At 43.2% G+C, this 19,219-nt stretch overlaps 1 protein-coding gene across 9 annotated transcripts in view; it reads left to right on the top strand.

The window, feature by feature from the left end:
- Nucleotides 1–16,452, top strand: part of SGSM1 (small G protein signaling modulator 1) — a 99,445-nt gene extending 82,993 nt beyond the window's left edge. For all 9 annotated transcript variants that reach the window (XM_049865756.1, XM_049865753.1, XM_049865747.1 and 6 more), the window contains 4 exons: nt 6,299–6,408; nt 9,415–9,511; nt 10,565–10,732; nt 13,917–16,452. In XM_049865756.1, the coding sequence (XP_049721713.1) occupies nt 6,299–6,408; nt 9,415–9,511; nt 10,565–10,732; nt 13,917–14,005 (464 nt within the window). In that variant the 3' untranslated portion in view covers nt 14,006–16,452. The remainder of the gene's footprint in view (nt 1–6,298; nt 6,409–9,414; nt 9,512–10,564; nt 10,733–13,916) is intronic.
- The last annotated feature ends 2,767 nt before the right edge of the window (nt 16,453–19,219 follow it).

The raw sequence follows: 19,219 nt of genomic DNA, 5'->3' as shown, positions 1-19,219 counted from the left end.
AATAAAATAACAGAATTAGACAACGCACTAGGAAGTCAGAGGAGCAGACTCGAGCAATTAGAATGCAGACTGGGACATCTGGAGGACCAGGGAATCAACACCAACATAGCTGAAAAAAAATCGGATAAAAGAATTAAAAAAAATGAAGAAACCCTAAGAATTATGTGGGACTCTATCAAGAAGGATAACCTGCGGGTGATTGGAGTCCCAGAACAGGGAGGGGGGACAGAAAACACAGAGAAAATAGTTGAAGAACTCCTGACACAAAACTTCCCTGACATCATGAAAGACGAAAGGATAGCTCTCCAAGATGCTCATCGAACCCCATTTAAGATTGATCCAAAAAGAAAAACACCAAGACATATTATCATCAAACTCACCAAAACCAAAGATAAACAGAAAATTTTAAAAGCAGCCAGGGAGAAAAGAAAGGTTTCCTTCAAGGGAGAATCAATAAGAATATGTTCTGACTACTCAGCAGAAACCATGCAGGCAAGAAGGGAATGGGACGACATATACAGAACACTGAAGGAGAAAAACTGCCAGCCAAGGATCATATATCCAGCAAAACTCTCTCTGAAATATGAAGGCGAAATTAAGATATTTACAGACAAACACAAGTTTAGAGAATTTGCAAAAACCAAACCAAAGCTACAAGAAATACTAAAGGATATTGTTTGGTCAGAGAACCAATAATATCAGATATCAGCACAACACAAGGTCACAAAACAGAACGTCCTGATATCAACTCAAATAGGGAAATCACAAAAACAAACAAATTAAGATTAATTAAAAAAAAAAATACACATAACAGGGAATCATGGAAGTCAATAGGTAAAAGATCACAATAATCAAAAAGAGGGACTAAATACAGGAGGCATTGAACTGCCATATGGAGAGTGATACAAGGCGATATAGAAGAATACAAGTTAGGTTTTTACTTAGAAAAATAGGGGTAAATAATAAGGTAACCACAAAAAGGTATAACAACTCTATAACTCAAGATAAAAACCAAGAAAAACGTAACGACTCAACTAACATAAAGTCAAGCACTATGAAAATGAGGATCTCACAATTTACTAAGAAAAACGCCTCAGCACAAAAAAGTATGTGGAAAAATGAAATTGTCAACAACACACATAAAAAGGCATCAAAATGACAGCATTAAAAATTTATTTATCTATAATTACCCTGAATGTAAATGGACTAAATGCACCAATAAAGAGACAGAAAGTCACAGACTGGATAAAGAAACACGATCCATCTATATGCTGCCTACAAGAGACACACCTTAGACTTAGAGACACAAACAAACTAAAACTCAAAGGATGGAAAAAAGTATATCAAGCAAACAATAAGCAAAAAAGAAGAGGAGTAGCAATATTAATTTCTGACAAAATAGACTTTAGACTTAAATCCACCACAAAGGATAAAGAAGGACACTATATAATGATAAAAGGGACAATTGATCAGGAAGACATAACCATATTAAATATTTACGCACCCAATGACAGGGCTGCAAGATACATAAATCAAATTTTAACAGAATTGAAAAGCGAGATAGATACCTCCACAATTATAGTAGGAGACTTCAACACACCACTTTCGGAGAAGGACAGGACATCCAGTAAGAAGCTCAACAGAGACACGGAAGATCTAATTACAACGATCAACCAACTTGACCTCATTGACTTATACAGAACTCTCCACCCAACTGCTGCAAAATATACTTTTTTTTCTAGCGCACATGGAACATTCTCTAGAATAGACCACATATTAGGTCATAAAACAAACCTTTGCAGAGTCCAAAACATCGAAATATTACAAAGCATCTTCTCAGACCACAAGGCAATAAAACTAGAGATCAATAACAGAAAAACTAGGGAAAAGAAATCAAATACTTGGAAAATGAACAATACCCTCCTGAAAAAAGACTGGGTTATAGAAGACATCAAGGAGGGAATAAGGAAATTCATAGAAAGCAACGAGAATGAAAATACTTCCTATCAAAACCTCTGGGACACAGCAAAAGCAGTGCTCAGAGGCCAATTTATATCAATAAATGCACACATACAAAAAGAAGAAAGAGCCAAAATCAGAGAACTGTCCCGACAACTTGAACAAATAGAAAGTGAGCAACAAAAGAATCCATCAGGCACCAGAAGAAAACAAATAATAAAAATTAGAGCTGAACTAAATGAATTAGAGAACAGAAAGACAATCGAAAGAATTAACAAAGCCAAAAGCTGGTTCTTTGAAAAAATTAACAAAATTGATAAACCATTGGCTAGACTGACTAAAGAAATACAGGAAAGGAAACAAATAACCCGAATAAGAAATGAGAAGGACCACATCACAACAGAACCAAATGAAATTAAAAGAATCATTTCAGATTATTATGAAAAATTGTACTCTAACAAATTTGAAAACCTAGAAGAAATGGATGAATTCCTGGAAAAACACTACCTACCTAAACTAACACATTCAGAAGTAGAACAACTAAGTAGACCCATAACAAAAAAAGAGATTGAAATGGTAATCAAAAAACTCCCAACAAAAAAAAGCCCTGGCCCGGACGGCTTCACTGCAGAGTTCTACCAAACTTTCAGAGAAGAGTTAACACCACTACTACTAAAGGTATTCCAAAGCATAGAAAATGATGGAATACTACCCAACTCATTCTATGAAGCCACCATCTCCCTGATACCAAAACCAGGTAAAGACATTACAAAAAAAGAAAATTATAGACCTATATCCCTCATGAACATTGATGCAGAAATCCTCAACAAAATTCTGGCCAATAGAATCCAACAACACATCAAAAAAATAATTCACCCTGATCAAGTGGGATTTATACCAGGCATGCAAGGCTGGTTTAATATCAGAAAAACCATTAATGTAATCCATCACATAAATAAAACAAAAGACAAAAACCACATGATCTTATCAATTGATGCAGAAAAGGCATTTGACAAAGTCCAACACCCATTCATGATAAAAACTCTTACCAAAATAGGAATTGAAGGAAAATTCCTCAACATAATAAAGGGCATCTATGCAAAGCCAACAGCCAATATCAGTCTAAATGGAGAGAACCTGAAAGCATTTCCCTTGAGAACGGGAACCAGACAAGGATGCCCTTTATCACCGCTCTTATTCAACATCGTGTTGGAAGTCTTAGCCAGGGCAATTAGGCTAGACAAAGAAATAAAAGGTATCCGGATTGGCAAGGAAGAAGTAAAGTTATCACTATTTGCAGATGACATGATTATATACACAGAAAACCCTAAGGAATCCTCCAGAAAACTACTGAAACTAATAGAAGAGTTTGGCAGAGTCTCAGGTTATAAAATAAACATACAAAAATCACTTGGATTCCTCTACATCAACAAAAAGAAAACCGAAGAGGAAATCACCAAATCAATACCATTCACAGTAGCCCCCAAGAAGATAAGATACTTAGGAATAAATCTTACCAAAGATGTAAAAGACCTATACAAAGAAAACTACAAAGCTCTACTACAAGAAATTCAAAAGGACATACTTAAGTGGAAAAACATACCTTGCTCATGGATAGGAAGACTTAATATAGTAAAAATGTCTATTCTACCAAAAGCCATCTATACATTTAACACACTTCCGATCCAAATTCCAATGTCATATTTTAAGGGGATAGAGAAACAAATCACCAATTTCATATGGAAGGGAAAGAAGCCCCGGATAAGCAAAGCACTCCTGAAAAAGAAGAAGAAAGTGGGAGGCCTCACCTTACCTGACTTCAGAACCTATTATACAGCCACAGTAGTCAAAACAGCCTGGTACTGGTACAACAACAGGCACATAGACCAATGGAACAGAATTGAGAACCCAGACATAGATCCATCCACGTATGAGCAGCTGATATTTGACAAAGGACCAGTGTCAATTAACTGGGGAAAAGATAGCCTTTTTAACAAATGGTGCTGGCATAACTGGATATCCATTTGCAAAAGAATGAAACAGGACCCATACCTCACACCATGCACAAAAACTAACTCCAAGTGAATCAAAGACCTAAACATAAAGACTAAAACGATAAAGATCATGGAAGAAAAAATTGGGACAACCCTAGGAGCCCTAATACAAGGTATAAACAGAATACAAAACATTACCAAAAATGATGAAGAGAAACCCGATAACTGGGAGCTCCTAAAAATCAAACACCTATGCTCATCTAAAGACTTCACCAAAAGAGTAAAAAGACCACCTACAGATTGGGAACGAATTTTCAGGTATGACATCTCCGACCAGCGCCTGATCTCTAAAATCTACATGATTCTGTCAAAACTCAACCACAAAAAGACAAACAACCCAATCAAGAAGTGGGCAAAGGATATGAACACACACTTCACTAAAGAAGATATTCAGGCAGAGATACATGAGAAAATGCTCTCAATCATTAGCCATTAGAGAAATGCAAATTAAAACTACGATGAGATTCCATCTCACACCAGCAAGGCTGGCATTAATCCAAAAAACACAAAATAATAAATGTTGGAGAGGCTGCGGAGAGATTGGAACTCTCATACACTGCTGGTGGGAATGTAAAATGGTACAACCACTTTGGAAATCTATCTGGCGTTATCTTAAACAGTTAGAAATAGAACTACCATACAACCCAGAAATCCCACTCCTAGGAATATACCCTAGAGATACAAGAGCCTTCATACAAACAGATATATGCACACCCATGTTTATTGCAGCTCTGTTTACAATAGCAAAAAGTTGGAAGCAACCAAGGTGTCCATCAACGGATGAATGGGTAAATAAATTGTGGTATATTCACACAATGGAATACTACGCATCGATAAAGAACAGTGACGAATCTCTGAAACATTTCATAACTTGGAGGAACCTGGAAGGCATTATGCTGAGCGAAATTAGTCAGAGGCAAAAGGACAAATATTGTATAAGACCACTACTATAAGATCTTGAGAAATAGTAAACCTGAGAAGAACACATACTTTTGTGGTTACGAGGGGGGGAGGGAGGGTGGGTGGGAGAGGGTTTTTTATTGATTAATCAGTAGATAAGAACTGCTTTAGGTGAAGGGAAAGACAACACTCAATACATGGAAGGTCAGCTCAATTGGACTGGACCAAAAGCAAAGAAGTTTCCGGGATAAAATGAATGCTTCAAAGGTCAGCGGAGCAAGCGCGGGGGTCTGGGGAACATGGTTTGCGGGGACTTCTAAGTCAATTGGCAAAATAATTCTATTATGAAATCATTCTGCATCCCACTTTGAAATGTGGTGTCTGGGGTCTTAAATGCTAACAAGCGGCCATCTAAGATGCAGCAGTTGGTCTCAACCCACCTGGAGCAAAGGAAAATGAAGAACACCAAGGCCACACGACAACTAAGAGCCCAAGAGACAGAAAGGGCCACAGGAACCAGAGACCTACATCATCCTGAGACCAGAAGAACTAGTTGGTGCCCGGCCACAATCGATGACTGCCCTGACAGGGAGCACAGCAGAGGACCCCTGAGGGAGCAGGAGATCAGTGGGATGCAGACCCCAAATTCTCATAAAAAGACCAAACTTAATGGTCTGACTGAGACTGGAGGAATCCCGGCGGCCATGCTCCCCAGACCTTCTGTTGACACAGGACAGGAACCATCCCCGAAGACAACTCATCAGACATGAAAGGGACTGGTCAGCGGGGGGGAAGAGAGACGCTGATGAAGAGTGAGCTAATTATATCAGGTGGACACTTGAGATTGTGTTGGCAACTCTTGTCTGGAGGGGAGATGGGAGGATAGAGAGGGAGGGAAGCCGGCAAAATTGTCAAGAAAGGAGAGACTGAAAGGGCTGACTCAAGAGGGGGAGAGCAAGTGGGAGTAGGGAGTGAGATGTATGTAAACTTATATGTGACAGACTGATTGGATTTGTAAACGTTCACTTGAAGTTTAATAAAAGTTATTAAAAAAATAATAATAATAATATTAAAGCCTGAGACCAATAAAACATTGTCAGCTTTTATTGTAGCAAGTAGATATCTTTAAAGAGAAAGCATCTCCTATTACTGTCATTTCCTAAAAGAAAGAATGTTTCAACACCTCTGAGGTGGGAAGTACAGTTAATTTTATATTGGAGCATCCCTTGAAATGGAGTACACACTTGGCACTCCACTGTCCATGATTTCCTCACTTGGTTGTAGATTTTGCAAGCCAGCACTGGGCATTAGATCATCGCTTTGGAAGGTACTGGTCCCTTAGGGAGTGGCACAGCTGACCGTTTCTCTTGTGTCCTTTCCCCCAGAGGCCCTTGCCTTCAGCTGCTTCACAGAGCTAATGAAGAGAATGAACCAGAACTTCCCCCACGGGGGCGCCATGGACACGCATTTCGCCAACATGAGGTCGCTGATCCAGGTACGACTCGGTGCCTAGTCCTTGCTGGGACTTTTCTGAGAGACAATAGGTATAGTTCAGTGCTGTAATGTTGTGTAATTTGGAGCCAACCTGGGTTTGAATCCTCTTTTTACTACTCCAAAAAAAACTCTCACAAAACCCAAAACCAAACCCACTGCTGTTGAGTCAGTTCCAACACATGGCAACCCTATGTGTTACAAAGAACTTGCTCCATAGGCTTTTCTTGGCTCTAAGGCTCAAACAGTTAAGCACTTGCACTTGTCTGGTAACCAAAAGGTCGGCGGTTCAAACCCAGAGGCTGTGTGGAAGAAAGGCCTGGTGATCTGTTTCCTTAAAGATTACAGCAAGAAAACCCTATGGGCAGTTCTACTCTGTAACACTATGAGTTGGAATCAATTTGATGGCACAAGACAACAACAGTGATCTCGATGGAGGCAGATGACCAGGCCTTTCTTCTCCGGTGCCACTGGGTGGGATCAAACTGCCAACCTTTTTGAGTGCAAAGTGCTTGTGCTACCCAGGGAGCTTTCTGCCACTCACTAGTTGTATGGCCTCAGGCATGTGCCTTCATCTCACCAAGCTTGGTTTACTTATATAGAGGGATAATGGTAGTAGCACGTTCCTGTCTATGGATTTGCTTGTTCTGGGCATTTCATACGAATGGAATCACACAGTACATGGTCCTTTGTGACTGACTTTCATTTAGTATCATGTTTTCAAGGTTCATCCGTGTAGTGGTTTCCATCTTTTTTTTTTTTTTTAAGAGTCATTTTGTTCAACCTCCTGGGAAGTTTCCACGATTTTAATTTTGGAACCTAATCTGTTCTAACTTCCACTATCATTTATTTTTTATTGTGGTGAAAATATGCACACCAAAACGTTTGCCAGTACAACTTCCGTATTTACAATTCCGTGCCACTGATTACATTTTTCATGTTGTGCCACCATTACCACTGTCCTTTTCCAAGATATTCCACCACCATTAACATCGACTCTGCACCCCCAAACACAAACTCCCCCTTTTCCACCCTTCCACCCCTGGTAAACCACTAATATATACTATCATATTTTAATTTCCAGAAGCATCTTTTTCTTTCTTTCTTTTTAGCACATCATTTTTGTTTTATGAATGTAATTTCTTCTCTCATCTCTCTGAGGCTATTGGTAATATTTGTTGGCTTTTCCTTTTCTTTGCATTGTCTGTTTCCTTCAAGTTGCTTTTTGCTTGGCCTCTTTCTTTCCTGTCAGAGGCTTTCTGCACATGTCTGGTTGCTCCCTGGCCACCTGTTTATATATTTACAAGTAGGATCCTAAATGGAAATTGGAAGATCTCTGTGCATGTAGGTGGGGCGTATCCCCTGTGCTCTTTTCTGTGGAGTGATCTGGCTAGACTGTCTCGTGTGGGACCCTCCGGTGTCAGTACATTTGGGTCTTTTCTCTTGGACTGGTCAGATTCCTTAGAAGAGGATACTTCCAGAAACTGCCAGTGGGGTATAATCCATTTTGTGGGAGCCTGGTTGGGAAAGAAAAGCCCCCAGATGGTGCGAACGGTTTACACTCAACTATTAACCTAAATGTTGGAGGTTCACACCCAGCCTGCAGTGCTGTGGAAGAAAGACCTGGTGATCTGCTTTGTAAAAGATTACAGGCAAGAAAACACTGCGGAGCAGTTCTATGCTGTAACACGTGGGATTGCTATGAGTCAGAATTGACTTGATGGCAGTGGGTTTGTTTGTTTTTTGGCAGGAGAAGAAGTCTCAGGCTTCTCAACAATCAGTACTTAAACTTTCCCTTAATAACCAGTTTTCTGTGTGATACTTCCTTCTGGTGTTCTCCAGTCCAAAGATAGTCTATTTTACCATTTCACTCCTCTGCTGGGTCAGGGAGGGGCAGTTGTTTGGCTATGCAGAGTGAGGGGGGGCAGGCTCTGTGTCTGTTTTTTCAACCATTATATTAGATATTGAGTGAATTTAAAAAGAAGACCTATGAAATATATGAATCCTGTAAAGTGTAATAATGTATGTCATTCTCTCCCTGTTACAGGTTACCACTCTCCTGAATTTTGTATTTATCATTCTTTTGTTTTCTTTATAGCTTTACTACACACATTTATAAGCTAAGCGACATATTGCTTTGTTTTGCTTTTGAACTTGATATGGATGGAATCATATTATATGTATTTTCCTGCTACTTGCTTTGTTTTTCATTCCGTATTACATTACTACAAATCATGTATGCTGTGACATAGCGGTCATTTACTTAGATCCATCACATGAACTTAACCCCGTTTGTTTATCTGTTCTGCCATTGACGGATATTTGGATTGTATCTTGGGATAAGCCAAGCTATGCGGCAGTAGCGGGTGTGTACTAGTATCACATTGTGATTTTTGCCTTGCATTTTGCTGATGGTTAGTGATGTTGGGCATCTTTTCATGTGCTTGTTTGGCCATTTGTAGATCTTCGTTGGAGAAATGTCCATTCAAATCCTTAGTTCCCCCCCTCCCGCCTTTTTTTTTTTTTTTTAGTGAAAATACACAGTCATATACCATTTCAACAATTTCTACTTGTACTACTCAGTGACATTGATTACGTTCTTCAAATCGTCCAACCATTCTCATCATCCTTCTCCAAATTGTTCCACCACCATTGCCTTAGACTCACTGCCTCTTAAGCTTCTCATCTAACCTTTCAAATTGCTGTTGTCAGATCTCACATAGATAATCCTTTAAGAGAGCACCATGCTCAAGGTAGACATACACATTAAGATAAACTATATTCTTGGTTCAAAAAAGACTTTAGGGGATAGTTTCGGTTTAAGGTTTAACGTTTAAAGTTTATCTCAGGGCAGTAGTTTTGGGGGTCCATCCAGCCTCAGTGGCTCCAGGAAGTCTGCTTAGTCCATTTTTTACCTCCACTGGTTGTTAAGGGCTGTATGGCATGCTGGTATAGGGATGGACCATCCTTTTTCCAGGAGGCCAATGCCAACCTTTCCTTCCTCTGACAGATCCTGGACTCGGAGCTCTTTGAGCTGATGCATCAGAACGGGGACTACACCCACTTCTACTTCTGCTACCGCTGGTTCCTGCTGGATTTCAAGCGAGGTACAGATTTCTTAATGGGGCCTCATCCTCCAAGTCTTTGTAGCTGGATCTAAGAGGGAAGATCCCTTAGAGGCGAGGCCATTTATTGAGTTTATTGAGTTCTGATCATTGCCTTACGTACCTTATCTTGCAACGACATTATGATTCCCACTTTATGGATGAGGAAACTAGGCTTAGAAGAATTCAATTCAGAGCTAGGAATGGTCAAGCCCTCTTCTCTATTCTCCCAAATCTCAGCGCCCTTCTACTCTATTATGCTGCTTATCAGAAACCAGGAACTCTAAAGCCCATGGAGAAGTGGTTAGTTATCGTGTGTTTTCTACATGACTTAGAAATAATGTGTAACAGTACATTGTTTGTGTGCACATTTGGAGTAATGCTAATAATAATAATATCTAACATGTATGGAGGTATTTACCAAATGCCAGGCACTGCACTGAGCTGCTTCTGTATATTATCTCTTCGATCCTTTATAAAATCAGTATCACCCATGTACAGATGGGAAAAGAGAGGCTCATGGAAGGGCAGTAACTAGCCCAAGGTCATCTTGATAGTAAGTGGTAGAGCCAGGATTCAAACCCAGTTTACTGGACATCAGAAGCCTTGCTCTCACCCACTGCTCTGTTCTGTCTCTTTGCTAGATTCAGAGGCAGTGGCCAGCTCTATCTGTGTGCAGGAGAAAAGGGAGATACCCCCACGAGTGTCAGTAGAGACAGAGCAGGCAGAGGGTGGGGGACACTGGTCAGGGAGCAGGGCAGTGACAGGCCGGTGTAAATGAAACTTGCACATGCTCAGTTTCTGCACTCACAGAGCTGGAAGAAACTTACAAACCATCTGATTTGCATAGCCCATTTTACAGATGGGGAAAACCGAGGCTTTTGATTGCCAAATGACAGATTCTAGATCTTCTGCCTCCCAGACTGAGCTCTGTCCACTGCACCAGGGCTGAGGCATGGAGCAGGGCTGGCCTAGGATTTCTGCAGAGGGAGGCCGGTACTGTGAGCTCTGTCACTGAATTCTCTCCCTTGCATGTCCATGTTGGTGTCTTGGCAGAACTCATCTATGATGACGTCTTTTCAGTCTGGGAGACCATCTGGGCAGCCAAACACGTCTCATCTGCCCACTATGTCCTGTTCATCGCGCTGGCTCTGGTAGAGGTCTACCGCGACATCATCTTGGAGAACAACATGGATTTCACAGACATCATCAAATTCTTTAATGGTACTTCCATGATTAGGGTCTCATCTGAGGGGTGTAGGCTTCTGGGGGCCTCCTTTCCTGGGGCTCAGGGAGGGGTGGGGATTTGCTCAGATTGACACATGGTGAAAGGAATGGAGGAGGTCTCTGGCCACTTCTTGTGGCCGTTTCCAAACGAAGGAGCTGAAATCTCCTTATCATGCTGAGGATGTGTTTTTCTTGGAGACCTGACAGAGGTGGCCTGGGCGTTGAAAGTAGGCTCAGGGGCAAAGGCTGACTCTGCCACTGACCACCTGAGCCCATGACCACATCACTTCCCCTCTCTGAACATCCTCTCTCTAAGCATCTGCTTCCTCACTTGTAAAATAGGGTGACAGTGTCTACTTCAGAGGGTTGACCTGGACAGGAAAAGCAGGTACAGGCAGGCAGTTGAAGAGGCATGAGAAAGGCAAAAAAAAAAAAAAAAAGGCACAGCCTTTGAAATCAGACAGATGTGAATTCTAATCTCAGCTCTGCTGCTTGGGAGTTGTGTGACCTTGGGCAAGTGGCTTCACATCTCTGGGCCTCAGATTTCTCCGGATAAAATGGTGCTAATGATACTTCCCTCACAGGGCAGCTATAAGGATTAAAAGAGACAACATGGACAAACCTCATCACATAGAACCTGACCCAAACAGGGACCCCGTAAATGGAAGCTATTGCTATTGTAGGAGACCTGGTGGTACAGTGGTTAAAGCACTTGGCTGCTAACCGAAAGGTCAGCGGTTTGAACCTACCAGCTGCTCTGCAGGAGGAAGATGTGGCAGTCTACTTATGTAAAGATTTACAGTCTTGGAAACCCAGGGGAGAGTTCTACACTGTCCTATAGGGTCACTATGAGTTGGAATCGACTGGACCGCAGTGGGATTTTTTGTTTATTTTATTGCTGTTGTTATCACAATTTAAAAATAAAAATCTGAAGAAGGTCTTGGAAAAATCAAAAATACAGACGAAAGAAGCCACCTGTGACCTCATGCTCAAAGTATTACTAGGTTTTTTAAGAAATAAACTTTTATTTTGGAATAATTTTAGATTTACAGGAAAGTTGCAAAGATAGCACAGAGAGACCTTGAATACCCTTCACCCAGCTTCCCCTAATGCTAACGTCTTACATGATTCTGGTAGATTTATCAAAACTAAGACATTAACGTTGTTAATGTTGTTACATTACTATTAATTAAACTACGGACGTTATTTAGATTTCACTTGTTTTTCCACTCATTTCCTTTTTCTGATCCAGGATCTAATCCAGGAAACCACATTGCATCTACTGTCATTGTTGTGGTGGTTATTAGGTACCATCGAGTCAGTTCCAACTCATAGCAACTGTATAGGACAGAGTAGAACTGCCCCATAGGGTTTCCAAGAAGAGGCTGGTGGATTTGAACTGCCAACCTTTTGATGAGCAGCCGAGCTCTTAATTACTATGCCACCAGGGCTCCACTGCATCTACTGGGTTCACTAGAAAAAAATTTTTTTCTTTCAGTCTTTTCCACAGTCAAGTATATTTTGTTGTTGTTACCATTACAGTATCCAGTTGTGTATAGTATTTGTTTTATTTCTAAAATTATTTTATGAATCAGCAGAACTTCTAGACTGAGACAGACTAGAACAAAAGGCCTGGTAATCTCCTTCCAAAAAACCAGCCAGTGAAAACCCAATGGATCACAACAATCTGATCCCGTTGTGCATGGAATCACCATGAGTGAGGGGCAACTCAACGGCCCCTAACAACAACAACATCTTAATGTATAATCATTTTAAGGCTGCTGAATATAACTACTAAATTTACTAAACCATCTCTTCTTGTTAGGCATCCAGGTTGTTTCCAGTTTGAGGGTGTGATAGAGACCACAAAGCAATGCATATGTTAGTGCAGAATTTCTCAGACTTTCTCATTTCCTTCTTGTCATTAGGTGCCTTAGAGTCAATTCTGATTCCTAGTGACCCAATGTATAACCGAACAAAATGTTGCCTGGTCCTGTGCCATCTTCACAATTGTCACTAGGTTTGAGCCCATCGTTGCAGACACTATGTCAATCCATCTCATCAATGGTCTTCCACTTTTTCACACAATGTCCTTCTCCAGGGACTGGTCCCTCCTGACACCAAAAAACCAAAACCAAACCCAGTGCCGTCGAGTCGATTCCGACTCATAGCGACCCTATAGGACAGAGTAGAACTGCCCCATAGTTTCCAAGGAGCGCCTGGCGGATTTGAACTGCCGACCCTTTGGTTAGCAGCCGTAGCACTTAACAACTTAATAGCCATTGGAGAAAAATAATATACATAAAGCCAAAGAAAACATTTTTGTTTCATTCTTCAGTCCCTGTAATTACCCACAAATGGGATTCGTAGGTCTGCTGGGCTCTGCACAACTTCTCAAACCTAAGAATCAGATTGGACTCCGCTGCCTTCATTTTTCCTTCCATATCGATTTTTGCACAGTCCTTGCTTTTTATCACAGCAACCACTGAAAACCTAGCTTTGCCAGGACACAATGTCACTGATTGCCACTCAAGTTTGCAGTTTATGTGGTGTTCAACCAATGTGCAGAATCACTGTGTGTCCCTCAAAATTTTAAAATATCCCACAGAAGCCCTCTGGGGTACCTTGACACAAGTTTGGGAACCATGGTCTTAGCGCACCTCTTTCATCTCCTAAATGGTTTCTTTATGATAAATGTCAACATTTAGGATTATTCTCGTTGGAAGGTCTGATCATTTCTTGTGGCTCTTGCTATATACACCATTTTTGCTTTTTCCCCTCCTCACCTCTCCTTTCTCTTTCCTTCCCTCTGCACCTTCCTTCTTTTCCTATCTTTGAGCATCTATTACATGCCAGTCATTATTTCCTTAAAAGGTTGCCAGTCACTCATTCTGTTTGTAGGAGAAGGGCTGGAGGAACTAAGATTTTTTCAAACCCCTGCTGTGTACCAACAACATCCCACTTGGTCTCCACAGTGACCTTGTGAGGTAGATACTGTTATGATCCCATTTTACAGATGAGGAAACTGAGGTCTGGAGCTGCAGTCCTTCCCCAAGGTCTGTTTCCAGAGCTGCTCTGTGATGGAGATGTGCCAGCCACCCCTGCACAGGCTGGAGGTGTGTCCCCAGGCCAGACACAGAGAGGAGGCTCATGAGATTTCGCCTTCTGCTCTTTTTTTCAGAAATGGCTGAGCGACACAACAGCAAGCAAGTCCTGAAGCTGGCCCGGGACCTCGTGTACAAGGTGCAGACTCTGATTGAGAACAAGTGAGGGGCACCTCACCAGGCAGCATCAGTTGAGGCGCCACCTGCCTACCCTCTGCCCACTTTCTTCCCGGCCGTCGTGCTGCCCAGGAGCAAGGTCCTGGCATCTCGCGGGTGGGCATTAACTTCTGTGCAAAGAGAAACTACCCCAACTTTGGCCTCTAGGCAGGTGGGGGGCAAGAGGTTGCCCCTTCAGTTCAGCCTTACGTTTTCCTGTTTGACCAAAGATCGCCCAAGCCTGGGACTTCTCCCTTCCAGGAGCTGGGGATTGTTGATGCGTGAGGGAAACACCTTCCTTCATGCTCTCCAGAGCGGTCTCGTCCTCTTCTCTCTCCTATTCCTCCAAACTCTCTGTCAGATAAGCCTTGGGGAGGGTATTTTTGGAGAAAATGATGTAGGAGAGGTCTATGGGACCACTTCTTTACTCTGAATGGGGCCTTTGGGAATGTTCTGGAACATTGCTAGAAGCTTGGCTAGGAGGAGGGTTTCCCCAACTTGGCACTTTACTGACACATGGGGCTGGATGATTCTTTGTTGTGGGGGCTGTCCCATGCATTGTAGGATGTTGAGCAGCATCCCTAGCCTCTTCCCCCTTAGATGCTGGTAGCACCCCCATTGCAACCATGATAACCAAAAATGTCTCCAGACATTGCCAAATGATCCCTTTGAAGCAAAATCACCCTAAGTTGAGAACCACTGGCTTAGAGGAGAAGCTACAGATGTATATCCCTCCCCACTTTCTTTATTGCTAAGCCACCCTGTGCTCTGAGGTGCCCTCCCACTCAACCCCCCCCCCACACACACACACTTCAAAAAGCACAGGGAATCCCTCACACAGCTCTCTTGAAGTCAATTCCATTTTTGTATTCTCTCATTTTTCCTCCTCTGCCTGATATCAGGGGATACTTTTTGTCTCCTCAAGAAAGGGTGATAGAACTCAAGAAGTGTCTCGCAGGTGTGAGATAGCCCCAGCTCTCTCTGGCCCTGCCTGTGACTCCTCCCCACCCAGGCAGGGCAGAGTCCACATCCCCCTCCCTGCTCGTCTCTCTCTCCACATATCGGGGCTGGTGTCCCAGAGGCTTTGCAGGTGTGCGTTGGTGAAAGCCATTTGATCAGGGAGGTAGGTTTTTTCCTAAGTGCCCTTGCTCACTCAGGACAAAGGAGGAAAAAGAAGACAGAGGTAAGCCAGGGTAGAGTGTGTTGTATATTTTCCTTAGAAAGCATCTGCCGCTGGAGCTGGTTGGGGCCAGGGTCATGGCTAAGTCTGGGAACAGTCCCCTCCACGTCTTCATGTGAAGGTTCGCCAATCCACAAACAGGCCTGAGAGTAGCTAGTTTACCCTGCCCCCTCGTCCCTATTTTAGAGCAGTCTTATTGGCCCCTCCTTTCAGAGAACCCACCAGAACTGGGGGAGACAGAAACAAGGCAGGGCTGAATGCTCTTCCCAGGAAACCTGCCACCTATAGGGCAGTCAAAGAATGACAGTTGGGATTTTGGAGAGGGGGACCAGTCACTGTAGGGTCTCTTCAGACTCATGGTGACCCCATGTGTTGTCAGGGTAGAACTGTGCTCCATAGGGCTTTCAGTGACTGACTTTTGGGAAGTACATTGCCAGGCCTTTCTTCCAAGGTGCCTCTGGGTAGACTCAATCCTCCAACCGTTTGCACCATCCACGGACTCCTTTGGAGAGGGGAGGAGATAAATAAAGCACATGGAAGTATTTGCAGAAGGGGCGTGTCAGCCCTGAACAAACCAGGAGGTTGGGGGATATCCCTGCCCTGTGTGCTTGTGAAGGTCTCTTTGCTTGGGCACAGTGCCCTTCAGCTGAACCTGAACCTGAACCCCCGACCTCACCCTGAGAAAGGCCTCTGGGGCAGGATGGAAGAGGCCTAAACTGCCCTTGCTTCACAGAGCACCCTAGGGGACATTTGAAGTTTGAGTAGCCTTTGCCGGTCCTGCCTCTTATCCCACCCCAACAAATCAGGAAGAGGAGAGAGCAGGGTTCCCCCTGTTAGAATCACATTCTCTCATCCTGCTCCCCCAGCTTCCCAAGAGGGGCAAAAACGTGTAAAAGGCCCCTCCAGATAGAAATGTATTTTGCCATTCAGTTGTTCTCTACAGACAATGTTATTTTAGCAAGATCCAGGCCCTAGACTTCTGGTTCTTCTTTATTTTTCTGACAGACTGGTCAAAAGACACAGCACAAGACCCCTTCTCAGCCTTCTTTCCTGGTGTTCCCAAGAGCCTCTGTGGTTGTGATTTGAAATACTAGTATTTATTCTGTTCACTGTGCTTCTTCAGGTCTCTGTACGCTGTGTGCGTGTCCTTGTGCCCTGGCATGTAACACGTGGGAGTCACTGTGTCCACGGAGTGCCCTTCTTTTTTCAGTATTGCCAACATATCTTGTAAATGTTTACTGAAGAATTGTGTCAATAAATAGAAAAAAATATATGTAAATGGAGATGTGAATCTGGTTCTTTTTTTTGTTTCTTTGGGGATTTTTTTCGTTTGTTTTAATTCGGAATAAATAAATGTTTGCTTCTGAAGTCTGCCCGCCAGTGACCCATACCCAAACGAGGTCAGAGTCTCATGACAGCTGTCTGGTTTCTCCCCAGGAAGTTCAAGGCAGGTGAATCACTTCTCACCCCCTGTATCCGTTAGCTTTTGCCACAAATAATGCTGTGAACAAACCACCCTAACACTTAGCGGCTTAAAACAGCCATTTATTTAGCTTACAATTCTGTGGGTCAACCATCTGGGCTGTGTTCGGCGAGGAGGTTCTTCTGGCCTCAGCCTGACTTCCTCATGTGTCTGTGTCAGCTGGTGATCAGCTGGGTAAATCTGCTTCTGAAGGCTGGCTGGCTATTGGCTAGGGCAGCGGGGGCTACTGGGTCACGCGTCTCTCGTCCTCTAGAGGGCTAGCTCAGGTTTGTTGCCACAGCCATGACGCAAACAAGGTTCTAAGAGAGCAAACAGAAGCATGCAGCGCCTCTAGAGGCCTAGACTTGGAACTGGCACAGAGTCATTTCCACTGCATTCTTTTGGATAAAGCAAGTCACATGGCTGAGTTCGAATTCAAAGGTGGGGAAATGGACTCTACCTCTTGTTGGGAGGCTTTGCAAAGTAACATTGAAAAGACTGTGGATATAGGCAGAGCAATAATAGAGGCCGTTTTTGCAAACAGTCTAACCAGTTGCTATTGAGTAGTCTCCAACTCGTGATAACCTCCTGTGTGTCAGAATAGATGTAAAAGGGGGGTAGTAGTAGTAATAGCAGCGTCAGAACCTAACTTCAGGGGCCATAATGACCAAGATCAGCCCCAAGATGATTCCTTTGAGGCAGAGGTCAGACATACCTCCACCCTTCAACCTTTTTACAGTTCTGACACCAGCCGCCCCTCCCACAGCACTCTACTTCTCCTCTGGGTTCGGTCATCTATTGCAATGGCTGCAGAGAGCTCACAGCCATATTTACAGTTAAGTACTTTATTAAGGAAGTAAGAGGGTACAACTCAGGATCAGGATCAGGAAGCATGTAAGCAAAGTCTCCCTTTTTCGGTGTCAGACAGCTCTCTCAGCTCCTCTTGGCCATGCAGGCCTCCTTTCAGTCCCCTCAGGGCAGACTCCTCTAGGCCCCCTCAGGACAGACCCCTCTCGGCCCCTTCAGGACAGGCTCCTCTTGGCCCTGCTGTCTGTCACCACCAACTTTGCTGCAGGGCCCCTTCCAGGCCTGTCACCACCAGCTCTGCAACTAGCCCCCTTCTGAGCCTCTTGCTTTCTTCCGTTTTACATCTCTTCTAGGAGGTTCCTTGCCTACTCCTTTCTTCCATCTGCTTCTTCCTGCTGCTTCTCCTGTTTCTTTTCTGTCTGAAAAACCTCTGTGGGGTTGACTGCATAAATATACAACTCTTTGTCAATTTCAAGGTATGGCCCTTCCCAGTGGCGGAGGGGGTGTGGCCACAAACTGACCAATCCCTCTTGGTAGGCCACAGACGCTTCATTTTCATAGTAGGTTATAGTCACCTCATTTGACTAGTCACTTCATTTGCATGGTACCCACACTTCATTTGCATGGTAGGCTACAGCTATTTCATTTGCATAGTCTATTCACCAATCCCTGCAACCCAAAAAAGCCAAACCCATTGCTCTTGAGTCAATTCCAACTCTTAGCGACCCTATAGGACAGGGTAGAACACCCCTATAGGGTTTCCAAGGCTATAATCTTTACGGAGGCGGACTGCCACATCTTTCAGGTGGATTTGAACAGCTGACTTTTTAGTTAGTAGCCAAGCTCTTAACCACTGCACCATCAGGACTTGTCTGTCCTACAAGGTGCATACTGATGGAAGGGCAGGCTGCAGCCCAAGAACAGACAAAAAGTATCAAACCAAGTTGTTTACAGTTTACCGAGGAAATGTAACAAACTCTCTGAAGTAGAAAACTAGGGTTTAGGGGCAAAATCTCTCAAGCTGTTTTTCCAGAGAACCAAGGTGAAAGGCCACACAAAGAAACTAATTTCACCGTAGTAGAGCTGCGCATAGGGTTTTCAATAGCTGACTTTATGGAAGTAGATTGCCAGGTCTTTCTTCTGAGGTACCTCTGGGTGGACTCAAGTGTATTAACCGTCTACACCACCCAGGATCTCCGTGGGGAGGTTAAGGGGCAATTAAGAAGTGCTTTTTGTGCAAACGGTTTGGGAGACCCTAACCTTTCCCCTATTTTGAAATAGCTGAACCATCGTGTTTCTTCTTCCCCTTTTCTCTTCCCCTAAGCCTGAGGCTCCATCTAGCATTCCAGTAGGAAGGGAGCTGGGGGTACAGTCAGGCACGGTGGGAGGGAGCCATTTGGATTTCTTTTCTTCTCACCAGATGCCCTCAAGTTTGAGGGGCATTAGACCCATGAACCAAAGAGTCTTCTGCAGTTTTATGACAGCATCTCCCAAATTCGAGTCACTTGCAACTCACCTTTATGCCTTTGGCCATTATCGTGTACCACATATACTATTATTTTTTAAATCCTTTTCCTTAAATCAACTTATTTTTTAAACTTATGGCAAGCCAATATCATTTTGTGAAAATGAACATGATTATTTCAGCAAAATACTATTTCCTGCCAAGGGCTTTGAACCTGAGGCCACTCTCTCTTTGTTAAAAAATAAAGAGATGTACCAAGGCTTTGAGAGGCCTTAAAGTCATACAAGTGCCAAATGGGCCTTGCTTCCTG

Source organism: Elephas maximus, chromosome 22 (assembly GCF_024166365.1).
Source record: "Elephas maximus indicus isolate mEleMax1 chromosome 22, mEleMax1 primary haplotype, whole genome shotgun sequence".
NCBI classification, from domain to species: domain Eukaryota; kingdom Metazoa; phylum Chordata; class Mammalia; order Proboscidea; family Elephantidae; genus Elephas; species Elephas maximus.
The sequence above is the reverse complement of the archived record's forward strand: the minus strand, read 5'-3'. Positions and strand labels throughout refer to the sequence as shown.